Source organism: Ctenopharyngodon idella, chromosome 1, assembly GCF_019924925.1.
Source record: "Ctenopharyngodon idella isolate HZGC_01 chromosome 1, HZGC01, whole genome shotgun sequence".
Lineage (NCBI taxonomy): Eukaryota > Metazoa > Chordata > Actinopteri > Cypriniformes > Xenocyprididae > Ctenopharyngodon > Ctenopharyngodon idella.
In genome coordinates this window covers 38549271-38568444 of record NC_067220.1, presented here as the reverse complement: position 1 = coordinate 38568444, position 19174 = coordinate 38549271, and the positions used below count along the sequence as shown (strand labels likewise).

At 36.4% G+C, this 19174-nt stretch overlaps 1 protein-coding gene across 5 annotated transcripts; it reads right to left on the bottom strand.

The window, feature by feature from the left end:
* Window positions 1-224: 224 nt before the first annotated feature.
* On the bottom strand, window positions 225-18943 carry cracdlb (cracd like b). Of its 5 annotated transcripts, none has more exons than XM_051906661.1 (13): window positions 18809-18943; window positions 11995-12108; window positions 8582-8787; window positions 8142-8198; window positions 7596-7752; window positions 6042-6171; window positions 5718-5879; window positions 5552-5620; window positions 5178-5393; window positions 3855-5085; window positions 2878-3200; window positions 830-932; window positions 225-715 (listed from the first exon to the last, which is right to left on the bottom strand). In XM_051906661.1, the coding sequence occupies exons 3-13, from the start codon at window positions 8649-8651 to the stop codon at window positions 576-578; spliced, it is 2658 nt and encodes an 885-aa protein (XP_051762621.1). In that variant the 5' UTR covers window positions 8652-8787; window positions 11995-12108; window positions 18809-18943; the 3' UTR covers window positions 225-575. The 5 variants fall into 5 exon arrangements, with proteins under 5 accessions (XP_051762621.1, XP_051762614.1, XP_051762630.1 ...); XM_051906654.1 differs by having other exon boundaries at window positions 3849-5085; window positions 18809-18939; XM_051906670.1 differs by having other exon boundaries at window positions 3849-5085; window positions 5178-5378; window positions 18809-18939.
* Between the last annotated feature and the right edge of the window lie 231 nt (window positions 18944-19174).

The following is a 19174-nucleotide window of genomic DNA, read 5'->3' as shown; positions in this document are numbered from 1 at the left end:
TAACTAATTGCCACGTGTCATCCCAACTTGAATGGAATATAAACATGGATTTATTATGTTTGACCTATGTGTTTGATACTCTTGTAGTCAAGATATGATGTGTCCACCAGAGGGCAGTGTAACCATCATGTTCTCATGGAGTAAGGCAAGTTTGTATTGATTGCATTTTATAAATACCACTTTGATATATTGTATATAATGCAATAACACTGACCCACTGTATCTACTAAGCATAAGTAGTCACTGTTTAAGTTTATTATCACTGTATTATCAGCTGTTTTGAAGTAACATAGTATAAAGATGCTGACAAACTATAGATATACATGTTCTTCATTCATAATTATGTAAATAACAATGCTTGATCAATTATAAACATTTGTGTAAATCTGTAGAGTAACATCTTTCTAATGATGCGAATGAATTATAATTATACAATATATTAGCATACAAGATATAACAATTTATCAATTACTCACTCAATCTCACACACAGTATTACATTCATTCCTTGTAACATTAGATATTGCACCACTTCATCAGTCCATCACTGAATGTCTCTGGTTGATTGTCTCATCTTCATTCTAAAGTTTTGTCACTCCAAGCTAAAGACTTCCTCTTGGCAAGCTCCATCCAGGACGGCTGAGCTCCATCTGACCGTGGCTGCTGAGAGACGTCCGGCGGTGATGTTGCTGGAATCTCAGATGTGGCGGTAAGTGCTATCGCAGAGGAACACAAACGTACACATCAATGTCTATATCAAATGACAAAGCTTTGATGAACAGTAAAAAATTGCAAACATTTTAAAAATGACAGTCAAATCAGTGCTTTACTTTCTGTGTTAGGTGTGATGGATTTTGCATTTCCATCCATCTTGTTGGAGGCTCCTGCTTTCTTTATTGTGTCATCTTCTGCTGTACAGTTCCTACCATTGTCCTGCAAAGAACAAAAGAATAATCTTTTAAAAAATGTCTTCTATTATATTAGATCTTTACTTTACATCATCTTAATGACAATATATATATATATATATATATATATATATATATATATATATATATAATTAAATATTATACATTTTATTTCAGTTAACATTTATAATATATATAGAGGTGTAGATATATATTAAATGTTAAATATATCTACACTCTAAGAAACTTAAGTGTATATATATATATATATATATATATATATATATATATATATATATATATATGAAAAATAAAATATAGAACACTAAATATTCCATGTAGTCTTTTGATTAATATACACTGAACAAAATTATAAACGCAACACTTTTGTTTTTGCCCCCATTTTTAATGAGCTGAACTCAAAGATCTAAGACTTTTTCTATGTACACAAAAGGCCTATTTCTCTCAAATATTGTTCACAAATCTGTCTAAATCTGTGTTCGTGAGCACTTCTCACTATCCATCTACCTCACAGGTGTGGCATATCAAGATGCTGATTAGACAGCATGATTATTGCACAGGTGTGCCTTAGGCTGGCCACAATAAAAGGTCACTCTAAAATGTGCAGTTTTATCACACAGCACAATGCCAGAGATGTTGCAAGTTTTGAGGGAGCGTGCAATTGGCATGCTGACTGCAGGAATGTCCACCAGAGTTATTGTAAGTGTTACCAAAATATTGTCTCGACCTGACCTGAGTGGGCAAATGCTCACATTCGATGGCGTCTGGCACTTTGGAGAGGTGTTCTCTTCACGGATGAATCCCGGTTTTCACTGTACAGGGCAGATAGCAGGCGTGTATGGCGTCGTGTGGGTGAGCGGTTTTCTGATGTCAACGTTGTGGATCGAGTGGCCCATGGTGGCGGTGGGGTTATGGTATGGGGAGGCGTATGTTATGGACAACGAACACAGGTGCATTTTATTGATGGCATTTTGAATGCACAGAGATACCGTGATGAGATCCTGAGGCCCATTGTTGTGCCATTCATCCACGACCATCACCTCGTGTTGCAGCATGATAATGCACGGCCCCATGTTGCAAGGATCTGTACACAATTCCTGGAAGCTGAAAACATCCCAGTTCTTGCATGGCCAGCATACTCACCGGACATGTCACCCATTGAGCATATTTGGGATGCTTTGGATTGGTGTATACGACAGCGTGTTGAAGTTCCTGCCAATATCCAGCAACTTCGCACAGCCATTGAAGAGGAGTGGACCAACATTCCACAGGCCACAATCAACAACCTGATCAACTCTATGCGAAGGAGATGTGTTGCACTGCGTGAGGCAAATGGTGGTCACAGCAGATACTGACTGGTTTTCGGACCCTCCCGGACCCCGCCAATACAGTAAAACTACACATTTTAGAGTGGCCTTTTATTGTGGCTAGCCTAAGGCACACCTGTGCAATAATCATGCTGTCTAATCAGCATCTTGATATGCCACACCTGTGAGGTGGATGGATTATCTCAGCAAAGGAGACGTGCTCACTAACACAGATTTAGACAGATTTGTGAACAATATTTGAGAGAAATAGGCCTTGTGTACATAGAAAAAGTCTTAGATCTTTGAGTTCAGCTCATAAACAATGGGGGCAAAAACAAGTGTTGTTTTTAATTTTGTTCAGTGTGTGTGTGTGTGTGTGTATATATATATATATATATATAATTTTTTTTTTTTTTTTTTTTTTTTTTTCCCACATATTTTGAATTGCGCATTGCATTGTGTTGTGTTTTAGGTTTGAAGGAAATGTACGTAAACTCAACGGAAAATGTCCTGGCAGAATATTACCAGTACCTTTTTTTTTTTTTTTTTTTTTTTTTTTTTTTTCTGATTTTTTTCCATGGATTTTTTCTTGTGTATATATATTAAATATGAAGTGTGTTCTGTGCTATCCAGCCGTGTTACCTGCTTGTCTTTTGTTCCACTAGGTGCTGGTTTAGTAGGAAGTCTCTGTGAGGCCGGCTGGATTGGTGTGTTCAGTGTGTGCTGTGTTTTCAGAGGATGAAGCGCAGTGGTCAGCGGCTGTGTTTTAGGCTGTAAGGCTGGTTTGGGAGGCTGTGCAGGAGGTGCTGTTAAAGGTGAAGGGTGGACTGGTGAGTGATTTGTGGCCAATCTGCTCAATAATGGGTGGTAAGCCCTGGTCTTCTCTCTGGCTAGACTCATCCAGCCTGGCTCAGACACAGCCTCTTTAGTTGCTCCTATTGTATTTTGGATAGATGGTTTTCCATCTGTGTAAAAAAACAAAACAAAACAAAAAAACACTTTTATTAAGACACATGTCAACTAGAAAGAATTGTACATTTCACTTTGTTTTCTGTGTTATAACGCAATAATCAGTAACTTATTACTACTTTTGGATGACAAATTCTGATAACAGCTGTTTTCGTTGATTGACGATTGAATTATATACGTTGCTTAGTCTATCGCTTACAGCCCGTGTTGGAAATGAAACGCCTATTACCATATCTGAATTTTAGCTCCGGAGACTTCCTCAGCACTTGATACTCAGTCACACGAATGATCCGAATTTGTTACATTGTTACATAGGTATGTAACAGGAAGTGAGACTGGAATTGCTGATGTTTCGTTTCTCGTTTCAGCAGTTTTTAGGAGACTAACTTTATTTGCTTGCACTTTGATCTTTCAAACTTTATAGACATATTACATTCACAAACAGCTGTACTACACACTACATGAAAGGTAATACTCGAAAAAGAATAATGAGGGGACTTTAACTATAATAACCCTGGTTCAAATATCCAGTTCCTTAAACATTTTAGTTTCTTTCTTTGAAATAAAATGTCAAATGAACCAATTCAACAAACAGATATCATATATTCTGTATATATTTCAACAGAAAGAAGAAAGACATTTACACTCACTGTCTTGGGCAGCAAGCTGACACTCCAGGCTCTGTGAATCTTGTTTTTTGGGAACGCTGTGTTTACTCTTGGAATTGCCATCACACATATTTCTGAAGGTTTCTGCTTTCCCAGAATGATCTTCTGAGACAGCTAGTGCTGTATTAGACTCTAAACTGTACCGTTTGGTTTCATCCTTAATTTTGGAAACCTCAGAGCGATATTTCAGCGACAGAGAGGTTGTGCGGAGCTGCACCCCGAAAGTATTCTTCCTGTCTTCAGGTTCCTCTAGTTTCTCTGTTTCCACATGTTCTGTAGCAGTGTCTGTCTTCTTAAGACTGGTTCCTGTTGTTGGTTTGGACGTAATAGGAGGTGTTACTTCTTTACGAAAACTTTTTTTATCTTGTGTTTGACGGAGGAAACTCTGAAACTCTGTTGGTTTCGTTTCTCTCGCTTCATCTTTCTGCGACTCTAGGTTGGGTTTGTTGGATTGGGTCTTGATTCCTGGAGCACCTTTCAAATGTCCCTCATTCTGCTTTGTCACAGTCTCACTTGTTGTTTTGGAGTGATTCTTTGCAGATGCAATGAAAAACTGCATCCTGTCACTTTCCACTCCAGCTTCCCAAGGTTTTGTTGAGGCCTCCATGGCTCCTTTTGGAGATGGAGGGCTTCTTGTTTCCATTTTAGGCTTTGTGATGCGAGGCAGAGGTGCAGGAAATAGTCTAAATGATGCATCCTCTTGAGTGCTTTCCTTTGTGTCTGTTCCACACATAAGATTCTCACTCATCTGAATCTGGGTGTCGTTTGTATCGTGTGTCAGGATAGGTGAATGGGCTCTTAATGACTCTATTTCTCTTGATGGTTGTGCAGATTCTGGAAGTCCTAAAGGTGATTGTGGACCTGAGGAGCTCAAGGTCAAGCCAAAGGACATGGGCTGCAAATAAAGAGGATTTGTGGTGACTCTCCCCTCAGATTCAGGAGATTGTTCTGACTTTAGGATTTCAGCACCCTGAGATAGGAAATGAATTTCAGTTCTGTTGGGGTTCTCCTCCTGGTTCTGCTCTGAAGCTGCAGGAGTTGTCACTGTAGGTTCTGGAGAGGTGGGTTTCTCTTTTAGATCCGAAGTCGGAGAGGAAGACAAGCGATGGTGCACCGTGTCATTGAACGTCATGGTTTCATCATCATCCTCCTCAGACAGAACATTGTCCAAATCACTGATGCTTTCTGAACGATACCTGGGAGAAAGTGATACCTGGAAAAGAAAGCCCGAAATGACTAATTATACATACAGCTTGATGTGAAGTAGCTGAGGCAATCTGCATTTTATCACCCTCACGGTCTTACCGTTGGCACTCTGTTTCCCCTTGTGCTGGCTCGTTGGTTCCTCGGTTTGACTGACATGCGATGGCGGGCAGCCGAGTTATCCAGCCTGGCCATGTAACATGCAGGACTACTGAAGTCAACTCCTGAAGTGGGTGTGGTCGAGGCTGAGGTGGGGGAGATGACTGGCTGTTTGGAGACTGGGGATAGAGGCCTTGATGATGGCTGGAAAAGATCGCCCTGAGTGAGACAATATTTACATACAGTAATGTGTATATATACCAAATTTTTCTTTGTAAATGTTTATTCACAAAGATTGTTTTGAATAATTTTGTTTGTCAATATTATGTATTATTATTATTATTATTATTATTATTATTATTATACATGAATATTACCTGTTCCTCTTCTTCACTTCCTGTTCCTGCTAAACTCAGAGAGCTCAGATGTTTCTGAGATTCAGGATACTGTAAGAAAAATTCCATCAATAAGGTCAAAGTTAAAGTAGTAGCAAATGTCCGCTATGTTTTAAGCCTAAGCTTTCCATCTCTATTGTTCTGTTACCTTGTAAACAGCTCCGTGCATCACTCGCTCATGGAAGGACGTTTCAGGTGGACTGCACGGTAAACCATCGTCCTCTGAAGTGGTTCCTGAGTCCTCTGTGCGTTTACCAGGAATCAACATTGGAGGAGGACCTAGATGTAAGTTCTGTTGCTGTAGTTTCAACTGCGGAAACAAAATATAAACCGCTTGCTATTAAATGAACTGAATTACAGTTGAACAAAGCACACTGCCTGAGCATAATAAGAGTATCTGAAATTATTCTGCGATCTTTTGAACAAAAACATTTGCAAGCTGTTGGTTTTCCCACAAAGAACATTCCCTTACTTGTAAGGCCTTAATTTTGCCATGAACGTTCTCTTGTGAAAGAACTCGTGTTGGTTCTGTGGACTGGGTCTGATCGGTAAAGAAGATGCTATCATGAGACAGCGCCCTGGAGCTCAGACACTGCGGGTACCTGGGGATCAGATTCAGTAAGTTCATTTATATATTTATATATATAATATATATATATATATGCACATCTAATCAGATGAGTAAATAAACAGGACAGCTCATTGATTTTAAAGTGCCCCTATTATGTTATTTTATGTTGTTTATTTGTTTTGGAGGTCTCCTACAATAGGTTTACATGCATCCAAAAAAAAAAAAAAAACACTTTGGGCCCTATTTTAACGATCTAAAAAATCCACTAACGATCAAAATCCACTTTTGCTAGTTTAACGATGGGAAAAATGGTCGGCGCACCCGGTCTAAAAGGGTTGTCCCTATTCTCTTAATGTTTTGGGCATAATGTGCAATAAATCAGTCAGAGTCTTGTCTCCCATTCCCTTTAAAAGCCAGTTGAAAAACTGAACGCTTCTCTAGTGAGGAAACGGATCTGCTCATGCACAAGTTTAAAGCACAAGCAGACCATCTACAGGAAAAAGCCGGATTCCACCAAGGCATTTTTATCTTAATGCACACAATAATAATCTTTTACATTGTAATCCTTTTATTTTTAATATTTGTTTAAGTAAAAAAAATAGTAACGCACCAAGAATGTGCCAGAACACCTCGTTTTCAGACCAGCACGTCCACGGGCAAAAATATAGGTGCAAATGCATTTGCTATTTAAACAACGTGGCGTGGGACGTGAAAATGATAACTGCGTCAGGCTGAAACTAGCAGAAAACACTTGCGTTGCGCCTGGCGCCGCATTGCACCGGGTGTTTGATAGGGCCCTTTAATTTTCTCATTATACACATTGCAGCATCACCTCTTTTCTCACTGTGTCTGAAAATGTTTGATAAAGATTTCGGCCTCTTTAAACCCCTCCTTTCTGAGAGTGTACTCTGCTCTGATTGGTCAGATGGCCCAGTCTGTTGTGATTTGTCTATCACTTACAGCACGTGTTGGAAATGAAACACCCATTACCATATCTGAATTTCAGCTCAGGATCTTCCTCAGCACTTGATTCACAGTGATACAAACAGTAATGATGACGTCAGTTTTAATGTATCAATTTCAGCCCAAGTCCTCATCCTCTGGAAGTGCTTGCAAAGTGGATTTGCTTTGGCAGCACAGAGAACAGTATCTTCTCGACATGTTGACAACATGAACAATACATATCCAGTCTCGGCTACAACTACAGTGTTTGAGGGTCAAAGTAGACGTTGTTCACAGACAGCCAATGAAGACCATAGGCTGACATTACGCAAATTTGTTTCAAACCTACGTAGGTTCGTGCAGGAAGTAAGACTGGAATAACTTGCATATTAATCAATTTATCGTGAACTTTGGTTTGCAGACCTTTATATTCACAAACAGCTATATTACACACAACATGAAAGTATAAGCATAATAGGAGCACTTTAATTTACTGACATATCAGCGACTTACGAAATCTCGTCTTCAGAGTCGTAGACTTCCCTTCTGCCCTCTGGAGCAGTGATATCACTAGCGGACTGGCTTTGCTTAATCAGCCCTTCGCTTTCCTTTTTCTTCAGTTTCCCAAAGAAACGTGTCTTTAGCTGCTTAAAACGTGACTTCTTCCTTCCTGTTGAAGAGGCCAGGAATAAGAAAGACAGATTTAAATTGATCTCCAGAAATGGAGATTAAAGATGTCATGAGACAATCTGTTTGTAAAGTAAGGTCAGATTTGGTTCTGTCTGATTTTATTTACCAGAGTTTTGTTTATTGTTATTTGTATTATTAATTATTTATTCAATATTGGTGTCTTATATCATAAGGCTACTGTGTTACAGTGATTTAACTGTGATTAAAGGAGTTTTAGACATTCTTGCTTAATGTTGTGTCTAAAAATAGCCCTTAAACATAGTAAAATCACTAATGCATGTCTCTATTGCATTAGTATTTCTCATCAATAAATCCTTAAAAAGAAAACATGTGAATGTATTCAAATCAGGAATTCGAACAATCACAAACCTGTGACTTCCTCTCCATTTTTGTCCATTTCTCCAGAGCTGGAGTCCATGTTTTTATCTGCTGATCCACAGTAGAAGAGAAAATCATTTAATGACACTTTAATGAGAAAAAAAAAGGCTTTTAAATCTCAGTGTGCAGACTGGATGGAATTAACAACCAGCATCTTGCTCATTTGTGTGGAAGCCTGTCTACTGCATGTCTTGTTTACAGCAGTAAAGATCAGCTGATCACAGTTAACTGATGCACACTGTTTGCACTTTAGCACATCATTTCCTGTGTTCAAAGGTGATGAACCCTGTTCTAAGCATTTGTTAGAATCCTTAATGCTCTTATTAGGAAAGAGCTGCTCCTGTTTTCAGTTTAAAAGTTCTTTATATGGAGACAGTAGCTGAATTCAGAATAGCATACTACTTTACTAAGAAAAGGTAAATGTTGCTCACGAGTTTGATGACGTAGATGTAAAGCGAGAGAGTCATGTGCTGGTCTCTTTGCTTTTATACTGGCAAACATGACGATGCACAGCGTCTGCTTTCATCCTGTTGGGCTTGTCTTACTGGCAAACCACAGACTGTGCAAACGTCTCCTGTGTCTTTATATTGGCTTTGTGTTGTGATATAATCAGTGGCCTCTTGGAATACAGTGACTTCTAAGGGGAGAGAATAGGTAGTTCACTTTGGCCAGGTCACCAGTTGCTTAGTGATGCAAAAGGGTGACGCGATTTTTAGTAAATACTAGATTGTGTCTACCTGCAACCTGGGAAACCAAGCCCTTGTCCAAACTCTTACAATTCATTAACCACACACTGTCTCTCTCTCACACACACACATGCCCTTAGTTCTCAGATTTATTCTTTGGAGTGTTTGTAGAACAGCAGAACATTTACTTTCAGTTTAGTTTATTACACTTACAGTATTTCATTCACAGATTAGATCAATAAACATAACAGGTGTTGATAGAGCATTTAGTGCATTGTTGTGCAGCTGCTATGATTTGCTGTGTGATTTGCTAGGGTGTTGCTATTCTGAGGCTGTTCGAAATTGCCCCCTATACCCTTACTGTTTTTCTCGATTGCTAACACACTATAACTGATTCATTTGACACAATTTCTCAAACCATTTATTAAATTTCTCAAAACTATAATATATATTTTATAATATAATTTTTCTTAATGATTTCTGCAAAACTCTATTTTACAGTGGTTTAACCATGTTCTCATTTAGAAAACACAAACACAGTATAATTAACACAAGTGTCACTATGTAAACTCAAATAGCACAGATTTATCCATCAGTAAACATTCAGTAGCAGAAATGATGAAACTCCAATCAGAATCTCGGGATATGGGGATAATATAAACAGGAGCACAGCTGATTGTGCTTTATAAATTGCATCCTAGAATCACTGACAGGGTTTTTACTACTTACACATACAGTATAATTACAGTACACAGTAACAGTACTTTATATGAGAGAAATTTCACTATTCTGTGTCCAGTAAACTGTAGCACATGTACACCCTCACATTTGTCAAATTTATTTGTAGCCTTTTTTTTTTTTTTTTTGCAGATTTTTTTGTCTTTTGTCAGAAGACCAAGAAACTGCTATTGTACTGTATACTGTAATGAAATTTGGCTGAAGTTGCAGAGGATGGCGAATTTATTTCATTATTTATGTATCACTGTAATTGACAGTATATTGTACTGTGTTGCATACACATTTCCTATTTAGTTCTTTGGTTTTTTAACTTTTCTTCTTCTTCTTCTTATAAGATCAACTACTACTATCTACTTCATCTCCTGTAAGATCACATTACAGTAGTGAAATGAAAATAATTTTTCCTAAAGTTCATTGTTGCATTGTACTCTATCTGCGCTCTTTCATTTATGTTGTATACTGTAATAGACACTGAGCTGCCAAATTATTCTTGAATACCAATAAGAGGTATTTTTGTTACAGTATTATGAATTGATCTCACTAGTGTTCACTGGGCAGGAAAGTAGTCTGTGTATTTGCAGGTTTTGTGTGTCATCTGAGACCAAATTTTGATTTTGACAGAAGTGAACAAGTTTTTGACTGAAATATTTGATTTTGACATGGAAGTTTGTGCGTAGTGACGAGATTGTGTTTATAGTTGTGAGAAAATGGTGAATTGTTTCATGAATTGTGTGTTAGCAATTGAGAGAAACTGTAAATAAGGGCACTATTTGATTTTGAGGGTACAGCCATTTGTAGTGGTGTCCGAAACCATAGTGGACATTTTCGAGTGCACTCATTCAATCCCATAATGAACCTCAATAACAACTGTACAACCAATGTACACTCAACGGCTAGGGAATACCCATAATGCACTGTGAGAGTCGCCCCCCACCCCCCACTCCTTTCTTTAATTATAAACCAGGTGGAGATTTTAAAACTGATCACTAAGAAGTAATAGCACATCATTTCCTCAACAAGCATGTAAATAATTAAACCAAATTTTAATACTTAGCATTAGTGCTTTGTTGAAATAAATACCTAAACGTAAAAAAAAAAAAAAAAAGGTTGTTATCATGGCTGTAACTTTATCCTGTTGTGCTCTCTGGGGTGCGTGTGTCTGAAACATAGCATGAAATGGTTCTATAAAAAACTATAAAAAAAATAAGCAATCAATTTATGTAAATGGTTGTGAGTGTTAGCATACGCACACACACCTGCTACTACTGTCCTCGGGCCATAACCAAACAATCTAATGACAGAAATACCAATAAGCCCTGTTGTCCTTGCTGTCTAATATCGAATCATTATGCCATGTGCTTCTGAGCGTGCAGAGGATGACAAAAGTGCTGTACATTCACGTGACGCACTATAGTAGTCAGGATTAGGATCAACACAATGGCAGATAATAGACTCTTGTTTAAACAAAAGATCAAAAATCAATATGAAGTAACAATAGAGGAAGGCTAGAACATCAAGGGTCAGCTTTCTAAGTCATCTTCCCGCAGGTCCTATTCATAAATATCAATGTGTTTGAATATAAAGAGCCAAAATATGGCTGTATTGGCTGCTGAGTAATGGCTGCTGAAAATTCAGCTTTGCCATCACAGGAATAAATTATATTTTTAAATACACTCAAATAAAAAAAATTATTTTAGATTTTATAATAATATTTCAAAATGTTAATGTTTTTACTGTATTTTTTAAAATAAATGCAGCCTTGGTGAGCAGAAGAGACTTTCAAAAACATTTTAAGCCTCTATTTCGCATTGTTCCAATATATTTTAATTTTGTGTTGTATTTATTCTTTGTTTTTAACTATATTATTATAATTAATATTTTATGTCTGTACAATTTATTACAAGTTAGATCACCCATATAACAATTTGAGTGAAAAGTTTGTTTAAAATAAAAAGTTTTAGTTTAGAGACCTAGAAATAGTGCACAATATGTCTTGTGTATATATTACATCATAATGCTTCATTTTAGATGTCTCAGAATCCTTTAAACTTTCAATTAGATTTTGAATTCCAGATTTTTACAGTAAACACAGTAAAAAGTTTCCCCTAATTCAAAATAAAACTTAAGTTTAGTTGCTGCCTTAAAGGTGCAGTAAGCAATTTCTGAGAAACACTGTTGATATTTGAAATCGACACAACAAACACTCCCTTCATTGCTCCGCCCCCAAAATAACAAACACACTATGCAAACACAGGCTCCTAGCATATATTCTCAAAATTGTTGTTTGATTTCAATTTTCAACAATGTTTCTCAGAAATCACTTACTGCACCTTTAAATTAAGTAAAATCAAATTAGCTGTCATTTCAACTCAACAGTGAAGCAAAAAAAAACATTAAATAGAAACTTCTTCTAAACTTACCAGCAGCTTTAAGTCAAAGCAGAATGATCTCCCTTGTCTGAGAGCTTCCTTTGTTTTCTTCTGTGGCTTTTTCCGCTGTGGTCTCCAGTTCTTGATTGTTTAGATCACTGACATCTGCAAATGAAGTCGAAGAGGGGATTATAGCAGGGCAGAAACACTGGGCTAGGGAAAGCGAGACAGAGAAGAGAGAGAGACCAGGAACAAAAAGTTTCATAGTAACAGGATGTGAAGGCAGTAAATTAGATGTTGTAAAACTGTTTGGGATCTTCGCATTGGTTACTGTAGGCATGGTGCTTTTTTGTCATTTTTGGAGCCTGACGACATCCATCCCCATTCAATTCTTTCAATGTACTGCTAAATTTTTCCTTTTGCTTTGCACAGAAAGGGTTTGGACCGACATGAGGATGAGGAAGTGATGACTTTCTTCACCCTCTCTATATTTGCGTACGCCTTCATGACCTGCTCAACTCTTGCATTGCAAGGAACTCAAGGAAAGTCCCTCGATCATCATCTTTAGTAAAAGCCCTTACTAAAGCATGTTTTTCTTCTGTAGGAGTTAATAATTACAGTAGGCAGGTGGCTTTCCCCCTAAAATATTAAAGTGATCATTGGCTTTAATACTTGCCAGGAAAAAAATGAAATTCCAGTTTTGTACTGGAAATTAAATTGCCAGTATTTTCTGAAATGAGTAATGATCTGAATACCATATGTGACCCTGGACCACAAAACCAGTCATAAGTCGCACGGATATATTTGTAGCAATAGCCAAAAACACATTGTATGGGTCAAAATGATCGATATTATTTTTTTTTTTTTTTTTTTTTTTATGCCAAAAATCATTAGGATATTAAGTAAAGCTCATATTCCATGAAGATATGTTGTAAATTTCCTACCGTTAATATATCAAAAATGTATTTTTGTGAGTGGATATGCATTGCTAAGGACTTCATTTGGACAACTTTAAAGGTGATTTTTTTCTCAATATTTTGATTTTTTTTTTTTTTTTTTGCACCCTCAGATTCCAGATTTTCATATAGTTTTATCTTGGCTAAATATTGTCCTATTCTGACAGGTTTTGTGGTCCAGGGTAGGTAGAGCATTCATAGTGGTTTAGAATTTGAATAGGTTGAATTAAAACTATAGGCCATTGCTTTTTACCCAGCAACAAATGTTTCCTGGAGACAAAAACCTGAATCTTTATCCATTTCACTGTTGCACTGGTAATGATAAACACATGATTGTTTATTTGTTTTACTGAATGTAAAATTAAAGGACATTTGCATAACCCATTTCATTTACATACTGTATATGCCAAAGTACTTTATATTGTGTATACTGTACACTCTAAAAAATGCTGGGTTAAAAACAACCCAAGTTGGGTTGAAAATGGACAAACCCAGCGATTGAGTTGTTTTAACCCAGCAGTTCTGCTGGGTAGTTTTGTTCAACTCAACTATTGCTTAAAAATTACTGTATTGCTTGCTTAACATGAACCCAAAGTATGTTGGAAATTAACATTTATTAATATGTTTAACAAATGAACATGTATTTATAAGTTTAAAGAATATTAATTAAACAATAAACATTTATTAAATTGCTTATTAATAAATGTTCACCTTTTGATTATTATTGTTGCCTCATATGTGTATGATTTTTGGGTTCATTTTAAGCCAGCCACATAGTAATTTATAAACAATAGTTGGGTTAAATAAAACTGCCCAGCATGTTGGGCAAACATTTAACCCAACCGCTGGGTTAAAACAAGCCAATTGCTGAGTTCGTCCATTTTCAACTCAACTTAGGTTGTTTTTAGGATGAAGTTGTAGACTGCAGTTCAGACTTTTGGCGTGTCAAAAGCTCTCAGTTGTCATTAAAAAGCAAAGGTTGGCATCAATGTTTAGATGCATGCAAATAAACATACCAATCGCTTGAGTAGTTACTCGTTCTGACTTGGTCAATGTAAATTTGATTAGAAATGTAATTTAGTGCATTAGCCATGCTTCCTGTAATATTTATCTCTGTATTGACATTGAAAACTGCTGGTTTCAGCATGCCCAGGTGTGTTTTCTGTATTTGCATATCTCTGTGGCCCTTTGAACTATGTTTTGTGCACTACAACTGATTTAAAACTAAGCACAAGGCTGATATGCTTGAATAAAGCATGTATAAAGTCCCACAAAGTGCACTCAACACATTTATATCAAGTCTAATGCTGCCTTCACATGCTATTGGAGTTAGAAATTGGACATGAACAGCCTCTCAAGTCATATTTCTGACTGGGAAAGATAATTTTGCTATCTGAGTTTCAGAGTTGGGCGGGCCATACATTTTAAATATGGTGGAGGAAAGAACAGAGTTTAGTTTAATTCATTTTTCCCACTACATATACATCTCATGCGTTAGTCATGTATATTTATGTATATAAATAACCATTGGATGTATATTGTATGTATTATACACATCGAAAAACAGCATTTATATGACTGAAACACTAGAATCGTCAGCAACCGACAGTATCTAGATCCTACCTACCTATCCTAACCTATCGTAGGCAATGTTTAAGTGGTTGCCAACAAATGGGGCGCTCATTTTATTCAAAATCTGTTGAATATTTTATTCATTTTATTCAAAATCCATATACATTGACTAAATATATGTTCAATACATTTTGGCTTTAATAAGATTTGCCTAAGAAATAGACAAAAATGAACCTTGCGTCCTCCATGATTCCTATTCTTTCAACAAGGCTTTTGAACGTGAGAAACTTATAATTACGACTTCAGAGGTGGGAAGTAGGAAATTTCTGCTAGCATGTGAAGGCAGCAAGAGTCTTGATGTTGTGTTCGGGTCATTTTGACCCAGAGAGGATTTTTCTTTTTCCTGAAAATGTATTGGTCTAAAACTTACAGACTTTGCTCACACAGGGTATAACTACTTTTCAACATTTTTGGGATTTTTTTCCCCCCCCACATATCACCAAATATTGGATTCAATTTGTTTTCTTTCAGTTAGGCCAGGTTTTGTGTTTATTTTTGGAACTGATTGGTTGTAGGCCTCATTGATCTGAGCTTATATTGGTCAAAAAATGAAAATCCATTGAAAATGAATGGGGGAGATTGAAAATAAGGGAAACATTTAGTGTTCAGGAACATGTTCATCATGCATGTTCGTTCACATATGAATGTGTGCTCGCAAAGAAAAAGGCCTCGGATCACACACCCACACATTCATGTCTACAAACAAACTATTTTGAGTAATACAGGGTTTCTTTTTCCTCTTTATCCTCAGATCAATGAGGCTTTGCGTCGTGCCTAACAATGCCCTTGAGCCTTCAGCCTTATTCACCATACAGCACAGCCTCTCGCATCTTATTGCTTACATAGAGACTGTTTCGTTTTGTGTGACATAATTTAATTTCCTTTCCATCTTGTTTGTCTCCCAGAGCTTAGCTTACGTTTAAACAGTGCAGGTGACACCAGAGGAGTTTCCCAGAAGACCTTTCCAAAAATAAGCTCTGAATCAACAGCTTACACAATTTATGAACGTCAACAAGTTTAAATCGAGCTTTCAGCCTGCTCATAAAGATGCTAAATGAATCCTTTAAGAGCAACCAAAGAAGGAGACAACATTATGCAGTTGGCAACCGGTTGTTTTGACCCAATGTAACCCAACACCCTGAGACTCGAGCAGAAATGTCATCTCTCTCACTCTGGCGCACTTTCCCTGGGTTCGTTTTTTCAGATTCGACCTTCTCTTTTCTTTGGGCATGAATGCGTCAATTCAAGTACTCCGTTACCCAGGTGAAATGCAATCTGCGCAGTCAAGCCCATCTTTGTACATTGCACAGCATGTGGTACATTCAGTCCACTCACTAAAATCCCTTGACAGACTTTTGTTATGCTTTTTTTTTAGGTTGGCTATGAGAAATATAATAGGATATACCCAGCTAACAACAATTTTCTGCTAACATTCAAAACGTCCAATTTTTTTGAAACATTGGTTATGCGAACGTTAGTGAAAACATCATGGGAATGTTTTATTTTATCATTTTGAAAACATTACTTTTGAATGATCGCTGAACATTCTGAAGCAAGCAGTAATAATGTTAGAAGTCACCATGAAATCAAAATGGACAATTCTATATTACATTATCATAAATTATTGATCTGTGCATGTCATTAATTTTAAATTCATGTGCCCTCATAATCAAATTACAAATTATAAGTTACAAATAAAATCAAAATAACTTTCCCTCCCTCTTGCAGAGACATCTCTTCTTTGATAATGTGTTTACTGGTGTGAGGGCGGGACAACCTGTCACTCACATGAGATCCACCAATAGCAAACCACAACCATCCAATCAATTCCTAATGAACAAAACCAAGTCCTTCCCTACATTTTTTTCTTGTTTGAGAAGCTGTTTCATTCGGATAAACATCACACTATAGGGTAGACTATCGCAACTTCCATTTCATGAAAACTTGAATGATGCATATGGGTCAATGATGTGATGGGTCATTTTTCTGTCCAAAGGCCTTAATAATAATTAAAAAAAAACAAAGATATGACATCCAAAGTATGTAAGGTAGTACAACTAGATCTCTTTTATTGAATCCAAAAGGTTTTATTTATATTTTGCTACATATAAAGGTATTTTGAAGTGTCAAAAGGTCATTCGGTTTAACCGTCCAAAGGCCAATACAGCCATTTTATTTGTGATTAAAATATCTTAAAATGTAATAAATGTATATATTTTTTATTCTGGCATGATTTTATAACATCATATATCAACAGTGCAACATGGTATTAAAATTATGTGTAGACGTCGTTGCTTTGTTATGAGAAAGAATGTCCGGAAAAATGAATTTTATTGATGTCATTCGGAGTAACCAATATAAAGGGATCATTTTGGATCAAGTCATGCGGTCAATATCATGTGACAGGATGTGACATCATTCAGACACCTGCAAAGGACCACATGGTCATGAAGCAAAGTAACTAACTCTCTTTTAACTATTTGAAAAATTCATGTTTTCACTTGCTCATACGCATGTCCCGAAACATCAGGTCATTCGGTACAACTGCTATAAAACATGGAAAATGTTGTAATATTTTAAAAACTTGTACTAAATATAAAATGTTTGATTGTCCTTTTGTCAGCTAACTAGCTAGCTAGATATCAGCCTGTTAGCATTATTTGAAAATATTGTCATTTGGTATAACCAAAAGTGTCATTCGGTAAAACCGAAATTTTGGTTAAACAGAATGACTTTTTTGTTGACAAATTTTGTCCATCTTGTAAAAAATGACAAAAGCAGTGTTAATTGATTATAAAAACTACATAATCTTATTGTTAACACTTAATAAAACTTCAAAATTAATTATATCTCCATTATGTTTTTTTACACTTTTAAAAATCTTATTCGTCAATGACCCATATATAACATTTTTGTGCTAACATTTTTAGAATATTATTAAAAAGACTACTTTAAACAAAAGTTCTATTAATGTTACTGGAAGAACATTTGTTAGCTGGGTAGCCTGTAAAAAAGTAACATGTAGTACAATTTAGCACGTTTTAAGTCCTGGAATGGCGTGAACACAGATAGACGGCACAATATGACACATTGCTTTTGTGGTCACTAATATAATTATGAGAAAATAATGAAGACCTGTAAGATTTATTGACTCACTTTTATCCTTGAAGCACTGCATTAATCTGTTTTCCTTTCAGGACAGTTTGTTTCTCGTTCTGCAAACATTAACTTCTCATCAGAGAGGGTGACTAATCTGCTTGAACATTAACTGTGTTTTGAAGATATACCTGACCACTCCTAAACACTGCTTTCATCCTAAACATACTGACCTTTGGATTACAATTACTTTAACTGAGCGAGACAGACTTCCTTTCAAACATCACTGTTTCAACACAAGTGTAGGAGGTCAATCACAACACCATCCCTTGATAAACAGCAGTATGGGGGCAATTATGTACAAAGCATCTAAAAATGATAAATTAATACCTCTGTAGGATACAGATATGTAGGGTTATATAAGATATATAATACTGTAGTTACTACGACAGTAATACTATATGTTATAGATTAGAAAGTTTTGTCAGTCACTAAACTTCACAAGCCATGTACAGTAACCATGTGTCTTACAGTATAATGATCTACTATCTAATGTGCCCACGCTTACCTGAACACACTAATAACAAGTGCTGACATGACATCATATAGTAACAGTGAACGTGTGTGTGACGCACAGAAAGTTATTCATTCAAAACCTCTTTTTCAGAATCAAATTATCAGTGTGCTCTCAGAATCAGAATTGGGCTTCTTTATTTGTATGCCTTTGAAATCTCTGACAGCCTCATTTTATTGAAATTCTGCAGCCAAAGATTATTTTTATCCTCTGATGTTAGCCTTATTTACACTTTACATTCTCTAAAAGGTTTTATCCTCCTTTACCTTAGAGAAAGACATCTACATTGAGAGCAACATTTGCACAAAATTAAAGTTGCTTTACTTTACTAAGCTACAACTGTGCATAAAGTGTACTTCATGCCTACTATATATATATAGATAGATAGTTTATTTATTGCCTGCTATCTATCTATCTATTACTTTTCAAGTTTAGCATCTCTTGGTTGAAAGTCGCAAGGATCTTTTCTTTAAAAAAAAAAAAAAAAAAAAGGTTTCTTTCAAGACTGCGTCGATTTTTTTTTTTTTTTTTAATAAAACAACCCACCAAACCATCATGCTGCCTGTTACCCGTGAACAGGATGGATATCAAGAGAAAAATGTCTTACCTCTGCGGAATGAAGATGCAAAAGCGCGCACCTGGGCTAATATAATCAAAAACACTAGCGCAGCTCATGAGACTGAACGAAACTAGTGAGCTCACTGGATAGGCCACACCCACATGATGACGACACACATGGCGCGCTGAAGCGTACAGGTGAGCTTCTTCTAATTAGCTTTGCACTGGTTAGTGTTTTCTTTCTTCTTGTCATTTATTTATGTTTTTCAATTAACTGCAGGTATTATAAAGACGAAGATTACCATTACCATTAACGAATAATTCAACAAAAATAAAGATAAATTAACTAAATAAATGAATAAATAAGTAGTCTAAGGACGAAGTATAGAGAAACGCGTCTCGTTTTTTTTTTTTG